Consider the following 17,277-nt stretch of genomic DNA (forward strand, 5'->3'; position numbering starts at 1 on the left):
GTGTGTGTGCGTGTGTGTGTGTGTGTGCGTGTGTGTGCGTGTGTGTGTGTGTGTGTGTGAGAGAGAGATGCCGTGGTGAACACAGGGTGGACCCAACTGAGAACAGTTTGTGGCAGTTGGTTCTTTACCGCGTAGGTCCTGAGGATTGAACTTGGTGGCAGTGTCTGCTGAGCCATTTTTCTGACCACTCCTCACTTCTCACTAAGCTCCCCTTTCCCCAGTGTCTTTCCTCTAGGCTGCACAGACTGTGGGGCCAGGCATCTCCCGTGGTGCCCTAAACCCTGCTAACTGCACTCAGCTCTGTGCTCTCCTCAAGTCTCCCCCCACCACATTCCAGAGGTGTCTGTGCCTCTTTTGTGTGTGAATACACGGGTGTATTGCATATGCGGGTGCGTGCATGATTGTGAGGTGAAGGCCAGAGGTGAACATCAGTATCTTTCTTGACTGCTGCCATCTTATGCATCAAGGAAAGGGCTCGTAGGCCCAGAGCTTGCTGATTTGACTAGTTTTAGCTAACCATTTTGCTTCAGATATTCCCTTCCTTCACTTCTCGTGTGCTGGGGATCTGAACTCTGGTCCTTACACTCCTAAATGCCATTACTGCAGCCTTCTACTTCATTTCTCTAGAGCCCACTGATTGGCCTAGACCGGATGGTCATTCTGCTCTGGATCCTCCTGTCTCCTAGTGCGGTAATTACAGGTGTGTGCAGCATAGAGCTCACTGATTGGCCTAGACCGGATGGTCATTCTGCTCTGGGTCCTCCTGTCTGTCTCCTAGTGTGGGATTACAGGTGTGTGCAGCATAGTTAGCTTTTTTTTTTTTTTTTTTTTTGGTTTTTCGAGACAGGGTTTCTCTGTAGCTTTGGAGCCTGTCCTGGAACTAGCTCTTGTAGACCATGCCGGCCTCAAACTCACAGAGATCCACCTGCCTCTGCCTCCCAAGTGCTGGGATTAAAGGCTGCGCCAGAGCATATTTAGCTTTTACATGGGTTCTGGAGATTCAGCTCAGATCTTTCTTGGGTGATTCCACATTCAGGGAGAGGCCTGTGGCTGTAGTTCAGGAGTTAAGAGCACTGATTCTCTTTCAGAGGATCTGGATTAATTTTTTAAAAATTTTATGGATAATTTTTTTTGAAATTATTCATTTTTATTTTATGTACATTGGTGTTTTGCCTGCAGGTATGCCTGTATGAGGCCATTAAATGTCCCGGAACAGAAGTTGGAGACAGTTGTGAGTTGCCATGTGGGTCCTGGGAATTGAACTTGGGTTCTCAGCCGCCATTGTTCTTAACCGCCGAACCCTGAGGACTTGCGTTCTATGCCCAGAACCCACATGTCTGCTCACGACTGTCTGTTACTCCAATCCTGGGATTTCAGTGCCTTCTTCCGGCTTACAAGAGCACCGTACATTTACATGGTGCGTAGACATACATTCAAAACACTCATATATACAAAATAAGTATTAACAAAAAAAGTAGGTGAGGGAGACACCTAACGTCAACCTCTGGCATTCACACGCATGTGCATAAATTTGCATGTGCACATACCCATGTGTACCTAAGCATGCATGCACCCACACACAAAAAGAAGCATGGGGCCTAGGGAGATGCCTCAGTGAGTAAAATACTTGCCACACAAGTGTGTGTGTGTGTGTGTGTGAGCATGCATGTTTGTGCACATGCATGTGTGTACATGTGTGTGCATTGTTTGCATGCATGTACATGTCTGTACACGTGTGTGACTGTGTATCTAGAGGGAATCAGCTCAAGTGGGGTTATGGTGACTCACGAAGCGGCTGGAATTGTTGTTGCGCACTGTCTTGGCATTGCCGAAGGCCTCCAGCAGTGGGTTTGATTGGAGGATTATGTCTTTGACGTGCTAGGGTGGATAGAGCCAGGTAGAACGAGGTCAGTCTGGGTCAGACGGGTGTCACTGAGGGAGACCTGATGTACCCTTCCGCTCTTGTCTTACCTGGACCTTGTCACCCCCACCAGACACCTTGGAGATGTAACCCATGATGTACTTAGCAGCCACTGTCTTCCCAGCTCCGCTCTCCCCACTGGAGGTGGTGGGAGGAAGGAAGAGTTAGTGGGCAGGGATAGTGGGAAGCACCTTTTCTAATGTCTAGTCATTCATTAATTCATGCATGGTTTTATTCTTTTACTGAGCACCCACAGTGCACTAGACCCTACTCTAGGTTCCAGAAATTCAACAGTGAACAAGAAAGATTTTAAAAAAATCCCTGCCCCAGGGGCTGGAAAGATGGTTTAGTGACTAAACAGCACTTGTTGCTCTTGCAAATGACATGGCTTTGCTTCTCAGCACCTACACGGTGGCAACAACCACTACTATAACTCCAGTTCCGAGTGGTTCAGCAGCCTCTTTGAGCCTGTGAGAGCAACAGGCATGAGGTGGTGCATAGATATGCATGCACACAAATCATGCACCCACACACTGAAACTAGTAATTTTTAAAATAAAAAATACTTTCTTCTCCCCCAAAAAGGAGGGGCTGGTGAGATGGCTCAGTGCGTAGAGACACTTGCTGCTAAGCCGAGTCTCATGGAAGAGACCTGATTCCTCTTCACACTTGCATGGTGACATGTGGCAACCCCAGTAAATATAAATAAATAAGGAGATATAATGTAAAAATTTCTTGGGCTGGGAAGACGGCTCAGGTCCCGCCGTCAAGTTTGAAGACCCGAGTTCAGTCCCTCAGATGGTGAAAGGAGAGAACTGACTCTGGGAAGTTTTCTTCTGATTTCTACGTGCATACTTGACATGCATGGACCCACACACATACACACAAAATAATGAATAAAATTTAAAAATTCATGCCCCCACACTTCTTTATGTGTCTGTGTATGTGCTATGAGCGTGCTATATATGTTTGTGGTATAAGTATATGTGCCCATATGCACAGACTGAATGGAGGGCATCTGGTACCCTGCCCCATCATTCTCTGCCTTATTACCTTGAGACAGGGTCTCTCACTGAATCTGGAGCTAGGCATGTGGCCTGAAAAGCCCAGCAACCTGTCTGTTTCAATCTCTCCCAGTGCTGGAGTTACAGGTGTGTGTCCACGCCTGGCTTTTTATGTAAGTTCTGGGAATTTGACCCCAGGGGTCTCATCCTTGAGGAGCAAACATTCCTACCTACTGAGCCGTCTCCTCAGTCCGGGAGCTGATATTTAGGAGGAACCAATGGGCAATAATAAAATGAATAGATACACTGTATTAGGAGCCATATCGGTAGCCAAGGGATATACAGAAAGGAGGGCAGAGCAATAGGGATTAAGGTCCATCACCATCATGGCAGACTTGGTGGTGGGGAAGGAGGACATGCCTGGACAGAACATTCCCCGCCCTACCTGATAATGACACACTGGTTCTCACAGTCGATCAGCATATTCCGGTACATGTTGTCAGTGAGGGCGTAGATATGGGGGGGATTCTCATACTGGGCCTGGTGGGGGCGGTCAGCGGTCAGTCCAGAGCTGGATGCCTCAGAGGGTAAGTGTGGGCATACTTCTACCCATCCAACCTGGACTTACTGCACCCTGGTAGAGGTCAATTTCTCGGTCAGTGAAGTAGGGCATTTGCTTGAAGGGGTTTACAGAGATAAGCACGGAGCCGATATATGTCTTGAGAGGTAGTTAAGAACCATGCAGTGTCTTGCTTTATCTTTCGAATATTTTTTTTCCCTAGTCTATTCCAACAAGACTTTCCAGAACCACTGTGCTTGGAGAGAGAGGTGAGATACTTGAATGTACTTGAGTCTCTTAGGAAAAGAAGGCTGGATGCAGAAAGAGGGGAATTGGTGGCACAGTAGTTCAGCTGCTCCAAGGCAGAGGTGCAGCGGCAGTTACGGCATCTCAAACCACAGCACTCTTGTTACGTGATCTGTCCTTCAATCTGCCCGTCTTTCCCCATTTATTCATCCTCCCCCAACCCTGGGCTGGACTTCCATCTGCTCCCTGCACTGCCATCCTTTGGCAGCCTTCCCTGTCCCAGGACACCACGCTAACGTCCATTGCCCACATCCTCCCGTGCCCCGCACTGCTGAGGATACGAAGATGTAGTCGTCCATGAAGCGCTTGCGCAGATTGCTCACAATGGCGTCCTCCGTGATCTGGGGCAGCAGCACCATGTCGTCCACCCCGCTCTGCTTCACATTGTGACTCTGCCAGTGGAAACGCTCCTTGCTGCCCTGTGGATGGGGTGGAAGAATGGAGGGTGAGCCCTTACCTCCACCACAGCTTCGGACTCGCCCTTCCTCAGATACCCCTGCCATGGCTAGGTTTTTGGTTGTGGTTTATTTGTTTTTATTTTTGAGACGGCATTTCTCTGTGTAGTCACTGCTGCCCTGGAACTCGCTCTGTAGACTAGGCTGGTCTTGAATTTACAGAGATCAGCCTGAATGGCTAGTTTTAATTGTCAGCTTGACACAATGTAGAATCACCTGTTAAGAGTCTCAATGACGGACTGTCTAGGTCAGTTTGGCCAGTGCTGGGTCTTGATTACATTAATAAAAGTGGGAAGACCTGTTTGCTGCCCAGCCCTTCACTGGGGGATTCTAGGCTCATATGATACCAGTCTTGCAGAGGAGGATTGGATACAAATAATTCCTTCTCTCTCTCTCTCTCTCTCTCTCTCTCTCTCTCTCTCTCTCTCTCTCTCTCTCTCTCTCTGTCTGTCTCTCTCTCTCTCTGCAGCCCTGGCTAGCCCAGAACTCACTGTATAAACCAGGTTAGCCTCTAACTCATGGAGATTTCCTGCTTCTACCTCCTGAGTGATGGGACTAAAGGTGTGTGCCACCACGTTGGGTTCTCTATGCTCTTGACCGTGGATGTGGTCAAACTAGTTGCTTCAGGTTTCTGCCTTGACTTCCCCATGATGGGCTGTAGCCTGGAACTGTGAGCCAATGAAACTCTTCGTCCATTAAATTTGCTTTTGTCAGGATATTTGATTACAAAAACAAAAAAATAAAAGATGACAACCCCTTTTCTTCCTCACTCAGGAGGTAGACAAGGCCACTACAGACTCCAAAGTAACATGCTTTCCTGGGTTTTCTCTTTGGTCCCTCTTTCCACCCATGCCCTCACTGCTTACCTTCCTGCCACAGAGAACGGAGTCACCTCCTTGCCATGCCTTCCCCCACCATGAACTCCCTTGAAGTTGTATGTCAAAACCAACCCCTCCTCATTTACGTTGTTTCTAGAAGGAGGGTATGTCACAGTGCTGTGAAGGTAGCTCACACGTGTGCCAGATTTGGCCCCACGTCTCTGTGTTAGAGAACCTGTCCATGGCTCCCGTCACCATCCTATTCCTCCAGGCTATAAATAATTGGTTTGCTTTGAGACAGACTCTTGTAGATCACACTGGCCTTGAACTCACTATGTAGCATGACCCTTCTGCCTCTCTCTGCTCTTGACTGTGGATGTGATGTGACTTCCTGGGTTTTTGATTGATAGGTGTGTGCTGTTGGGAGCATAGCACGAAGGTCCTTGTGCCCACAGATCTCCAGGGAGACCAGGAATGCTAAGCACACATGATTGTCTTTCCAGTGGGAAACATGAAATACCTGTTCTTCCATCCAGAAAGCTGGGAATTAGAAGTGATTAAGAGGCTGGTGATCTGTGTTGGGCCAGGCCTCATCAAGCTCCTACAACCAGGACCAGAGGTGCCTAGAAATCCGAATGACCCTAATAGCCAGGGGCTCCCCCAAGCTCCCACAACCAGGAACAGAAGTGGCTAACAGTCTAAATGACCTCTGTGCTATCTGTCTGACCAAGACCAGGCCAGAGCCTTCTCTAGGCCCTCAAGCTAACACAAGTAGCCTAACTCTAGACCTCATCGTCTTGGAAGAAATGCCATGTACTGGGTCAAGTTTCACTGTAATTACGCTTCCTTGTGCAACAGGGATTGCATTACACCAGGAAACGATTTTTCCCAAATTGCACTGTTTTTTAAATAAGATGATGATGAACTGCCTGTCATAGACTCTGTAGAAGTCTTGATCCAGGCTGATGAAGTCAGTTGGAATTGAGTCTTCACACTCATCTCTTCAAGGTTTGCTTCTTTGCCAGACACATGCAGAGACCCCATCAGTGTTCACCAAGCACAGTTTATAAAGCGCTGGTGAGCAAACCCAGCAATCTGGGCTTGTAGGCAGGAACTCTTGTAGGTGAATCACATCCTCATCTCCCAGCGGGACAGGCGTGGTGGCATGCTGTTGATCCCAGTACTTAAGAGGGGGAAGTTGGGAGACCTTCCATGAGTTTCAGGTCAGCTGAGATATGCATCAAGACCCTGTTTCTAAAATAGGCTGTCAGTATTGCTCAGTGGGTAAAGGTGCTTGCTACTGAGCCTGATGACTTGAATTCAAGCCCTGCGACCCACGTGGTGGAAGGAGAGGACCAACTCCTGGTTCTCTGGCTCCACACGTGTGTTACCGCAGGTGCAAACTCCTCAATCAATCAATCAGTCCGTATAATTAAAAAATTTAAATATATATGTAGTATATACATACAGCATATATTTTAGAATGTGTAGATGTAGTACATATTATGAGCTACAGCCATAATGTATCAATTTCTTGTAAACAATACATACAATATTACAAGAAATACAATGTAAACAATGCTCTCAAGTTCACAGCCTGAGCAGTGAGGGATGAATCCTTTGCTTTGACGTTCAGTCCATTGGGGTGTGGTCCTGGCTAAACTTACACTACCCATTCATCCACGCCCTTTTCCCTTCTCACCTTCATTCAGATGAGCCCTCACACCCACAGACCAGGCTTGCAGGACCCTGACATCTTCCTAACACGAGTGCACCACCCCACGTGGTGTACGCAGTGCTGGGAAGCTCCAGGGCTGGAGGAACGGCTCAGCAGTCAAGAGCATCTGCTGCTCCTGCAGAGGACCTGACTTCAGTCCCCAGAACCCACATGGTGGTCTCTAGCTGTCTGTAACCCCAAACTCCCAAGCTCGGAGGGTCCAGTGACCTCTTCTGGCTTTCACACAGTGCACAGACATACATGATGCCAAAACGCGTACACCTTTAAAATTAAAATAATGATTCAAAGAGTAAAAAGAACGGACGTGACATTAGAATCTAGCTGCTCCACACGGCACGGCCTTCTGCTGTCACAGATGCCAGCACACACCCTCCTGAGACACTTGAGCCCTTAGCCAGCAGAAGCCAGGTACTAGGGCTTCTCACCCAAGGAAATGAGTTTATGTCAAAGACCCCAGTTACACGCGTGCTCCACCCCTTTCCCTGCCTCCTGGCTGAGAATCAGAGAACCTGGCTGTGAAGCTTCTTCTATGCTCAGAAGCAGATGACTGAGACTCACACTTGTGCCGTGGGACCTTAGTTTTCTCTCGTTAGAGACCTTGCCATGGTGTCCGTCTCTGGTACTGGGGCCTGAAGTCTTCTCAGAGCCTGGGCTACACTGCTGCCACTCTGCCTGTCTGTCCATGGAGTCACCTGCCGCTCTGCCTGTCTGTCCATGGAGTCAATAAGGTTTTGTTTGCTTACAGTTATCATGTATATTTATTTTAAATGCCATCCATTTTTTAAAAAATTTTTCTGAGACAGGGTTTCTCTGCGTAACAGTTTTGACTGTCCTAGAACTCGCTCTGTAGGCCAGGCTGGCCTCGAACTCACAGAGATCCACCTGCCTCTGTGTCCTGAGTGCCGGGATTAAATGTTTGCACCTCTATCGTCTGGTTACATTAAAAACACCTTACTCCCCGACAATCTGTCTTAGCACCCATTGAGCCTGCATTGAGACCTGTGGGCACATCTGGTGGCTTCACTGCATTTTGGGGCCACTGTGTGAGCACTTTCATTATTTTCGGATACAAATGTGAGCAGGCACGGTTTTAGTATCCATAACTTTTCCTCTGCATTATGGAGGGTTATGTAATTCCTTTTTCTTCCTTCCATCCTTTCCTTCCCCCTTCTTTCTTTCTTGCTGAAATAGGATGAAACCCTGGGCCTCTCAGATGCTGAGCAGACATTCTACCCCGAGCTCCTCTCTGGGGGATTCTGGGTGGGCGTTCCGCCCATGAGCCCTGCCTCCAGCCCCTCACCAGGGGAGTCTAGGTAGGAGGGCACACCTTTGAGCCACATTACCCTTTACTAGACTAGAGGATTATAGTGTCATCAGCCTTGCCCCCAGGCCCTCCTTATTGGGTTTTATGTTTGTCTTACAAGCACAGGATCCTGAGTTCTTCCTTGGCACTGCAAAACAGAGAGTGCCAGGTTTTACACAAGATCTCTACTTGAAGGAGACAGGGCAAGGGGAGGAGCAGCTCATGGAATGCAACAGGGTGCAGCTGTTGAAGGTGACGTGCCTGGAGAGGTTAAGACAGGGCTGCCTGGGAGGTCAGAGGTATCCAGGACAAGCGGTGGGCCAGGTGGGATGTGCTGGGAGCTGCAAGGAACTTTGGGCTACTGAAACTTGACCTCACTCTGAGAATGACCCCAGGGAGGGCATTGGCAAGATCCTGGAGTCATAGTGGGAGGTGTGGAAGGCTGGTGAGGACCCACCATCACCCATCTGCCTGAGAAGAGGAAGGACAGAGGCTGGGAAGAAAGGTCAGGTCACAGCAGACAGTGCTTCCTGTTTGCAAGATGGGAACAGCAGAAGTATTGGTGAGGACAGATCATGAAAATTCGGGGTGGAGTCATTCATAGGTTATTTGCCATTCTCTGTGTTGATGGTTGGGTGGGGTATGGACAGGCAGGCTGAGTAAGTGGCTGACGACACAGGGAGTGGGTTCTAGCTCTGCAGAGTGCCAGGGAAGGGCTCATGTTTGGTGACCGCAGCACACAACAAATGGTTAGCTTTCTGGCATTCATTTACTGCCCAGGGTAAGGCTCCTGTTTGGGTGCAGGGTCTGTCTCAGAAGTCTCAAGTGGACTGGAATTGTTATGTTGCTCAGGCTGGTCTTGAACTACTGACCGTTCTGTGTCAACATCCTGAGTGCCATCATTTTTAACTAACTTTCAGTGCCAGAAATGGAATCTCGAGACCTACATGTACTGTGTGTGCTACCACTAAGTTTCACTTTCAGTCCTTACTAAGCTTCTTGTTTTGCTTCTTTTGTTCTAAATATTTGTTTATTACATCGTATGTATATGCGAATGCCATGCGTGGGTGTGCATGCGTGAAGGCTGCAGGACAGCACTGTGGACTTGGGTCTCTCCAGACACTTTATGGAGCTCCGGGGATTGAACTTGGGGAACTAGGGTTGTTCAGCAAGTGCCTTTACCCACTGAGCCTTCTTGTTTGCCTTTATTTTTTTTTTTAATTAAGGGCAACACCACACCCTTAATCCCATGCACTCAGAGGCAGAGGCAGAGGCAGAGATCTCTGTTAGTTTGAGGCCAGCCTGGTCTACATAGTGAGTTCTAGGACATATAGAGACCTTACTGCACACATCTATCTATCATCTATCTATCTATCTATCTATCTATCTATCTATCTATCTATCTATCTATCTATCATCATCATCATCTATCTATTATCTATCTATCTATTATCTATCTATCTATCTATCTATCTATCTATCTATCTATCTATCTATTGAGGTCAGATCATACAGTCCAGACCGGCCTCACACCTGTTACATAGCCAAAGATGACCTTGTGATTCTGATCTGTTGCCTCTATCTCCCAAGTAGTGCGAGGACACATGTGCACTGTTCCCACTAACTGGGGTTTGTGAGGTGCTAGGGATCAAACCCAGGACTTCGTACCAGCTGACCTCCATCCTCATGACTAAGTCACGACCTACTTGACTAAGCTTAAAAAATCAGTGTATGTGTGTTTTTATGTATGTATACATGAATGTGTGTCCAAGTGTGTGTCTGGGAGCGGTTTGGGTGCTGGCACCTGCACGCATGCAGAAAGCCAGAAGTGGGTGTTAGTTGGATTGTTTGGGCCTGGAGAGAAGACATTGGGGATGTGGATGCAGGCCTCCTAACGTCCATTCTCACAATGGAGCACCACTGCTGTTCACAACTGAGCCCTGGCTCCAGCTCTGTGATGGGGATTTTTAAGTGGGTTACTTCAACTTTTCCTTTCAACACACAGAGGGTAGAAGTATTATTAGCTCCAATTTTTAGAAGAGAAAACTCTGGTGCCTCTAGGTTGGAGGCTGCAAGGCCAGCTGTGGTTGGCCCCTCTGGCCTTTCTAGGCAGGTTCCTCTTTCTGCTCTTCCCCCTCTTCACACTGTCTTCTGTGTAATGGCGTTCCCTCCCGGTCTGTCCTGCCTTCCTCCAGTGTCTGAGCTCTGCTACGTCATAAAACCATCCCTGTGTTCTTGTGTGTACTCCTGGCTTCTCATGAGGTGGGGGCGGGGCTTGGGGGTGTTGCTCGGTTGGCAGTGTTTGTCTAGCTTCCATCTCCAGCACAACATAAACTACGTTCTATAGTGTACACCTTGAACCCCATTATTCATGGGGCAAAGGCAGAAAGGTCAGGAGTTCAAGAACACCCTCAGCTACACAGTGCGTAGGACCTTGTCAAACTGGCTCTGAGGTCTGGTGGCGCTGAAGAGGTGGCTCAGCAGTTAGAGCACTGGCTGCTCTTTCGGAGGACCTGGTTTGATTCCCAGCATCCACATGGTGGCTCACAACTCCAGTTTCCAGGAATCTGACGCCCTCTTTTGGCCTCCTAGGGCACTGCAGGCATGTGGTACACAGACATTCACGATGGCAAAGTACACATAAAATAAAAATAAATCTTAAAAGTAAAAAAAATAAATTAAAAACCCCAAACCTAGCTAACCAATCAAATAAGTGAATGAATCAAGTTCCCTGGAGGGAAACCGTTCTTCGTGCCCCCTGAAGAACTCCTGTCTCCCTGGTTCAAGATGAAACTATGTGTTCCTAAGTTCCTTCCTTGAGCTGTGGGGTGAGGGGAGTTACAACAAATAGGTTTGTGGTCTCAGTTGACCACAAGCTAAATATGACTCAATCTGCTGTCTCTTGTGAAAGATACTGGGGGGCTAGAGATGGCAATGGTGAGAAGTGAAGGCAGATTCTTCCTCTAGCTCTTCAGCTCTGCCTACATGGGGGGTGGGGTTCTGGGGGAGAAGGTGGGGTGGGTGGAGACGACAGGACAGCCTTCTTGGTGCTGTTGAGGGCGGGACTGTTTGTGGTCAAGGTGGTGTCTCTTGTAGGGCTCGGGCTGCAAGCCCTGCAGTGTAGTGAACACACTTCCTGATTTCTATCAGTGCTCAGAGGAGGTACAGGCCCAGCCTAGGTCCCCGCTCTTGAAACTCTTAGTGGTGCTGCAAGATGATGAAGCTGGCCCCCTAAGGAGAGGCCATGTCAGAGGGTGCAAAGGCTAGGTGGGTGTACCACCCAAAGCTAAACTTGCAACTTGACCTCAAGGGCCTGTGGTGTGAAACTCCAGGTCCCTAGCTTCTTTGCGTGGTAAGCCCAGGTTCAAATAGGACCAGAAGGATGCTCAGAGGCTATTTAACAGCAGTGAAGTCCTATGTGAGCTCTCATTTTCTAGGAAAAGAAAAGGGAAGGCATAGTCAAGGTGACTACAAAGAGAAGTGGCCTCCTAAGGGGCCAAGCTGAAATCATCTTCCACTCTTTGCCTATCCAGCAGCTTTGCTAGGCTTCCCTGCCTTCGTTTCCTCATTTGAACAGGAGAAGACAGCAGAGTTCACGGGCAGCTGCACAGATTCAACAAGGCGAAAGGCAAAGGTTGTCACGTATCACTGACGTTCCTCATCACCACTGTGGGTGTCAGCTGCACGATGGAGCTTGGAAAGGCACCCCAAATGTGCTAGTGTAACTGGCTAGGCTGGGTGAGCACACTTACAGAGACACTGTGTGCCTCACTTTGGTTATTAGACTGTTGAAACAGTGGACCCAAAGAATCTGGAATGTCTCCTAGGAATATCGTGCAGGGAGAAGAGAAAGCTTAAAGGCAGGGCCAGCCAGCAGAGCCCGACTTGTTAGACAGCCTTACACCAGAGACATGGATGGGTCAGCGGTAGGGAGGACCACACTTTCACTAGGAACTGCACAGACAAGCATAACTATGGCCTCTGATTAAACCTAGCTGGGGTGGTCGGGTATGAGATATCAGTATTAGCTCAGCAGCCCCAAGACCAAGTTCTTAGTACGGAGGACAGGGACAAAAGGCAGGGAATAAGAGACAAAGACAGGAGATAGAGGATGAGGGAGAGGGGAAGGGAGCAAGGGAAAGGGGGCAAGGGGCACTTGTCCCAGAGAGCAACAAAGGGTTATCTCTGGATACAGAGGAGACAGACGTGGCCCATAGGAAAATGGTTTATAACGGTAAAAGGGGAAACCCCGTGTTAGGATGAGGTTTGATTTTAATTGGGCATGTTAGTTAGGGAGCCAGAAGGGGCTTTTAACTGCCGGGCTTTACTACTTTCACAGCAGCTTAGTAGTCAGCCTCAGGAGAAGGAAGTGGCCAAATAAGGGAATAGACCTTAGCTAGCTTTAGGAATGCAATCTAACTGTTTTTTTTTTTCAAGGCGGAGGGAATGAGGGAGAAGGGTGAGGACTCCCAGAGCCATGCCTGCCGTGACTGCTGAGCCTGCCAAGAGTCCCTTCAGGTGGTTCATTGTTTTTTCCCATCATGGCCACGCTGAATGAACATCCTTTTTCTGCTTGTCCCTCTATCTGGCTGTTTTAAGTGGCTTATGGAGGACTAGTGGCTAGACCTGGCCTGTAGGAGCATGGGATGTGACCCCAAATCTGGTAGCAAAGCTCTCTTAGACTTGGGTGGTGATGAGCAAGAACTTTAGTCTAGAGAGAAATAGAACAGCCACTTCCTTCCTCACCAGGGCCTGCAAGCTGTGGAGATGTGAACCTGATGCTGCAGCTGTGCTGGATCCAGCTGTGGCTCTTGCACCCCACCTTGGCCCTCAGGGGGTGACCCTAGAATCGTTGTCCTGTCTTTCCCCAGCCAGGGGGGTATTGGACCACACCCTGCTGCACCTCTGAACTGTGCAGACAACATGCCTTCCTCCCAAAGCTCTTCACAGGACTGGGGTTGGGGATTGTGTTGGGGGGGACCAGTGAGTTTATTTCCTTTTGGCTTAGTTGGGGGCCAGCCAACAGGTAAGGACCTTTGTCTTTCTGGAGGCAGCTGGGGTCTATTGCACCTCCTCAAATCCTCCACCCAGAGGCTGGAGTTGGGAGAACTCAGGTCTCAAGAGAGGAGCCCACTAGAGAGGCTCTGATGCCCAAAGCAGATGCCTGCCTGTCCCCTCCTGTCTTCCTTGTCCCGTCAGTTGGCGGTCCCACGTGGATAAGGCCTGACATATTTAATACAGTTTGTTACCTCTGTGAGCTTGTTAACTCGGTATGCTTTTTAAAAAATTAAAATGCCATGTATTTGTGTCTGTGTTGGGAGTGTATGCTTGTGTGACAGGCAAGCATGCGGCCAGAGAGCAACTTGAAGAAATGAGCTCCGGATGCAGCTCAAGTATCAGGCTGGCAGCGGGCACTCACCCTCTGAGCAATATCAACAGCCCTGTTTTTTCTCTTTTTGAGATTGTGTTTCATCATCTAGGCTACTCTTAACCTCCTGATTCCCGGCTCCATCTCCCAAGTTCGGAAAATTACTGGTGTGCTATAACACTCCCAGCTTAGCTATGGGTACTTAAAAAAATAAATAAAACCTTGTGGCAGTGAAATGGCTCACGGGTAAGGGGCTCATGGGTAAGGGGCTGCTGCCAAGTCTTATCACAGAGTTCAGTGCCCTGGATCTACACGATGGAGGGAGGGAACAAATTCTTTCAAGCTTCCCTCTGACCTCCACAAGTGGTGGCTTACTCCCCTCACAAGAAATAAATATTATTTAAAAATTAATGTTGTTTTAGTTTATTTGTGACTGGTCTCATATAGCCTAGACTGGCCTCAAAGTTGCTATATAGCAGAGAATGATCTTGGGTTTCTGAGCCTTTTGCCTCTATCTCCCAAGCGCTGGGATGAGAGACGTACACTACTGTTCTGATTTGTATAGTGTTGGGATGGGGCACAGGGCTTCACACACATAAGGCAAGCACCTCACCAACTGCACTACAACCCCAGCCCTACAGCTGTGGGTTTTGTTAGGTCTCTTTTTAAGATACCTCCTTTTTGGTTCATTCCCCTGGCCACTGGCCTCTTTGTTCCTCCTGGTTTTTATGAAAGATTTATTTCATTTTTATTCATGTGTCTCTATGTGTTTGTGCTACGTGTGTGCACATGTGTGTGGGTACCCATGGAGGCCAGCTGGATCCCTAGAACTGGAGTTACAGGCAGTCCTAAGGCACCTGATGTGTGTGCTGGGAGCTAACTCTGGTCCTCTGCGGGAGAGCACCGCTCAGTCCATCTCTCTAGTTTCGCCTTAGTCTTTTGTTTGTTTCTGTGGTGTGAGGCATGGATCCTAGAGCCCTGGACTTGCTAGGCAAGCGCTCTGCCCCTGAACCATACCTCCTTCCCTTTGTGCCTCAACCTTCAAAGCAACCACCTTTACCCTCAAGTCACCACTGTTAAAGATGCCCACCTCATACCACCCCTCAGACCCCACAAAGTCAAACAGAAACTGCTATAATGCGAGTCAGTGCACCAAACAGAAACAACGAACAATTCCACCATTAGCGTTGCTTATATATACCACCCTTGCCACCAGCCAGGATCAACTAACCGCCACCCACGATAACAGACAGACGCAAGCGGGGATGCGTGCCCGCAGGCCCAGCATTTTAGAGGATCTTGAGTTTGAGGCTAGGCTGATAATAAATAAATCAAAAGTGTCCAGTGACAGCAACAAACAGTAACCATCATAAAAACTCCAGAGGCCAGAAAGATGGCTGAGAGGGTAAAGGTGCTTGCTGCCGAATCTGGTCACCACAGTTCAGTGTCCAGTACCCAACGGTGGAAGGGGAGAATCCAGCCTGCAAGTTGTTCTTTGACCTTTACAAAACAAATCAACGTGAGAACAAACTCACACCGAGGGGCTGGGGAACTGGCTTGGTAAGAGTGCTTGCTATACAAGCATGGGGGCCTGAGTTTGAATTTGCAGCATCCATGGTCACAAGCTCACCTAGAACCCCCGTGCTATGGAGGTAGAGACAAAGGCATCTGTTGGCTTTACTATCTGCCAGCCTAACTCCAGATTCAATGAGCGATCCGATTCAAGCAGGACATCTGATGTTCACACCTTACACACACACGGTACTCACACTGACACAGAGACATTGACAACCACACACAACCATATCCCATGCAAAATCTAAGAGTGAGTTGCTAGACCACCATTACTAGAAGCTAGCAGTAGACAACCAATGGCAAATGAGTATTAACCATTCACGCTCCCGATAACCAGCAGAGGCAGTGTCCTGCTGGCGACCAACATTAAACACTAGCCATTCCAGCATAGTGGCACGTGTCTGTAACTCCAGCACTCAGGAGGCGGAGGGCAGGAGGATCAGGAGTTTAAGGTCATCTTGACTATATAGTGAGTTCAAGGATGACTTACAGCATATGAGACTCTGTCTTGAAACAGCAATGGACGGGGTGTAGCTCAGCTGATGGAGGGCTTGCCTAACGTGCTTAAAGTCCTGGGCTCCATCTCCAGGACTGTGCACAGTAGGGCACGGTGAATTATGCTTGTCATCACAGCTCTTAGGAGGATCCGATTCCCAAGTCATCCTTGTCTATATCGTACCTTTGAGACCAGCCTGGGGACACATGAGGCCCTGACTTAAAGCACCAAACCCTGGCACGGGCTGAGAGAATGGCTCAGTGCTTAAAAGCATCTGATATCTTTTCAGACGGAGAAAGCTGAGTTCCCAGTACCCACATGGTGCTCACAACCAACAGTAAATCCATCTCAAGGGAATCTGATGCCCTCTTCAGGCCTCCCCAGGCACTTGTGTGCACATGACATCCAAGCGACCTGCACCCATCTCTCCCACTGAAGCCAGTAATGCATGAGCCTCCCAAGCACCAGCAGCTCCTGGGCATTTAGCATGCATGCTCCATAACAGACTCTCTTTGAACAGCATCCTGGCATTGCAACCCTCTGGGAAGCTCTCAGTATTCCCAGACACAACTGCAGTCCTCATAGATAGTGTCTGTCTTTTTCTTCCTCTCTGCCTTTCGCTTCCTTTCCTCTCGCCTGCCTGCCCGCCAGTCTCTTAGGACCCAGGCAGGACTCAATTCACTCTGTAGCAGATGGTGACCTTGTACTGATTCTTTCTTCCCTCTGCAGGCATTTCCAGAGTTCTGGGCTGACAAACTTGGTTTAATGCAGTGCTGGGGATAGAACGCTGCTTCCTGCATACTAGGAAACTATCAGCTCAACTCCAGCTTTGGATCTATTTTGGCTTCATTGAGAGAAGGTTATCTAGGTTGGCCTCCAATTCACGATCTTCTGCGTCAGCCTGCAGCGCTGTGCCACCTGGCTCCAGGTCTCATCACTGCTCACTTGGACTCATTTCTGCCCTCAGATCTGTCTGCTGAGAAGCCCATTGACTGAAGTCCATTGACTAAGCATTTCACAGTGCTGGCAGCTAGGAGGGGTTTCCCTTCCTTTCAAGCAGCAAATCTCTTCCTGTTTTTCTTTTTTTTTTTAAAAGACAGAGTCTCATGTAACCCAGGCTGGCCTTAAACCTGCTATATAGTCAAGGATGACTTTAAACTCCTGCCTCCATCTGCCAAGTGTGGGGACAACACGTCCATCTATGTGATGCTCCGGATGGAATCCAGGGCTGCACAGACAGACGGAGCACAGCCTCAGCCCTCCTGGCCTTGCTCTTTTACCCCAGCTCCCTGCTTCCACTCCAACTATGTTTGCTGGATCCGCCAAGGACCCCAGCAGCTACCCCTGTCCTGGAAGTGTATCCTTATTCCCTCTGACAGAATGACAATGAATGAAGGCTGAAGCGGACTGTGGGTTTGTGGAGCCACGGGGGTGATTTGTGTGACCATCGCTGGCTTTTATTGTGCATGGGGGATATTGGTCCATCCCCCAGCCTTGCCATCGCCAGCAGGCCTTGACTTGCAGTCTGTCTCTGGCTGCCACCCCGGTGTAGTAGCGAGAACACAGCCTCTTGTCCCTGTGCCTTCCATGTTTGTCATCTAGTCCTGTCTCCTCCTCCTCCTCCTCCCCATCCCTCCTCCCCATCTCCTCTGCTTTCCCATTTTTCTCCTTTTCTTCTTCATCTAGCTCCTCCTTCTCCTCCTCCTCTTCCTCCTCCTCCTCCTCCTCTTCCTCC

General features: G+C 48.9%; 1 protein-coding gene across 1 annotated transcript in view; it reads right to left on the reverse strand.

The window, feature by feature from the left end:
- The window catches only part of LOC101980514 (A disintegrin and metalloproteinase with thrombospondin motifs 10), an 89,098-nt gene that overhangs the window by 34,802 nt on the left and 37,019 nt on the right, over nucleotides 1–17,277 (reverse strand). The window contains exons 24-28 of the mRNA XM_026778300.1: nucleotides 4,071–4,208; nucleotides 3,553–3,642; nucleotides 3,370–3,464; nucleotides 1,972–2,059; nucleotides 1,789–1,878 (exon numbers count right to left, since the gene is read on the reverse strand). Coding sequence (XP_026634101.1) covers nucleotides 1,789–1,878; nucleotides 1,972–2,059; nucleotides 3,370–3,464; nucleotides 3,553–3,642; nucleotides 4,071–4,208 — 501 coding nt within the window. The remainder of the gene's footprint in view (nucleotides 1–1,788; nucleotides 1,879–1,971; nucleotides 2,060–3,369; nucleotides 3,465–3,552; nucleotides 3,643–4,070; nucleotides 4,209–17,277) is intronic.

This window comes from Microtus ochrogaster, unplaced genomic scaffold, assembly GCF_000317375.1.
Source record: "Microtus ochrogaster isolate Prairie Vole_2 unplaced genomic scaffold, MicOch1.0 UNK124, whole genome shotgun sequence".
Lineage (NCBI taxonomy): Eukaryota > Metazoa > Chordata > Mammalia > Rodentia > Cricetidae > Microtus > Microtus ochrogaster.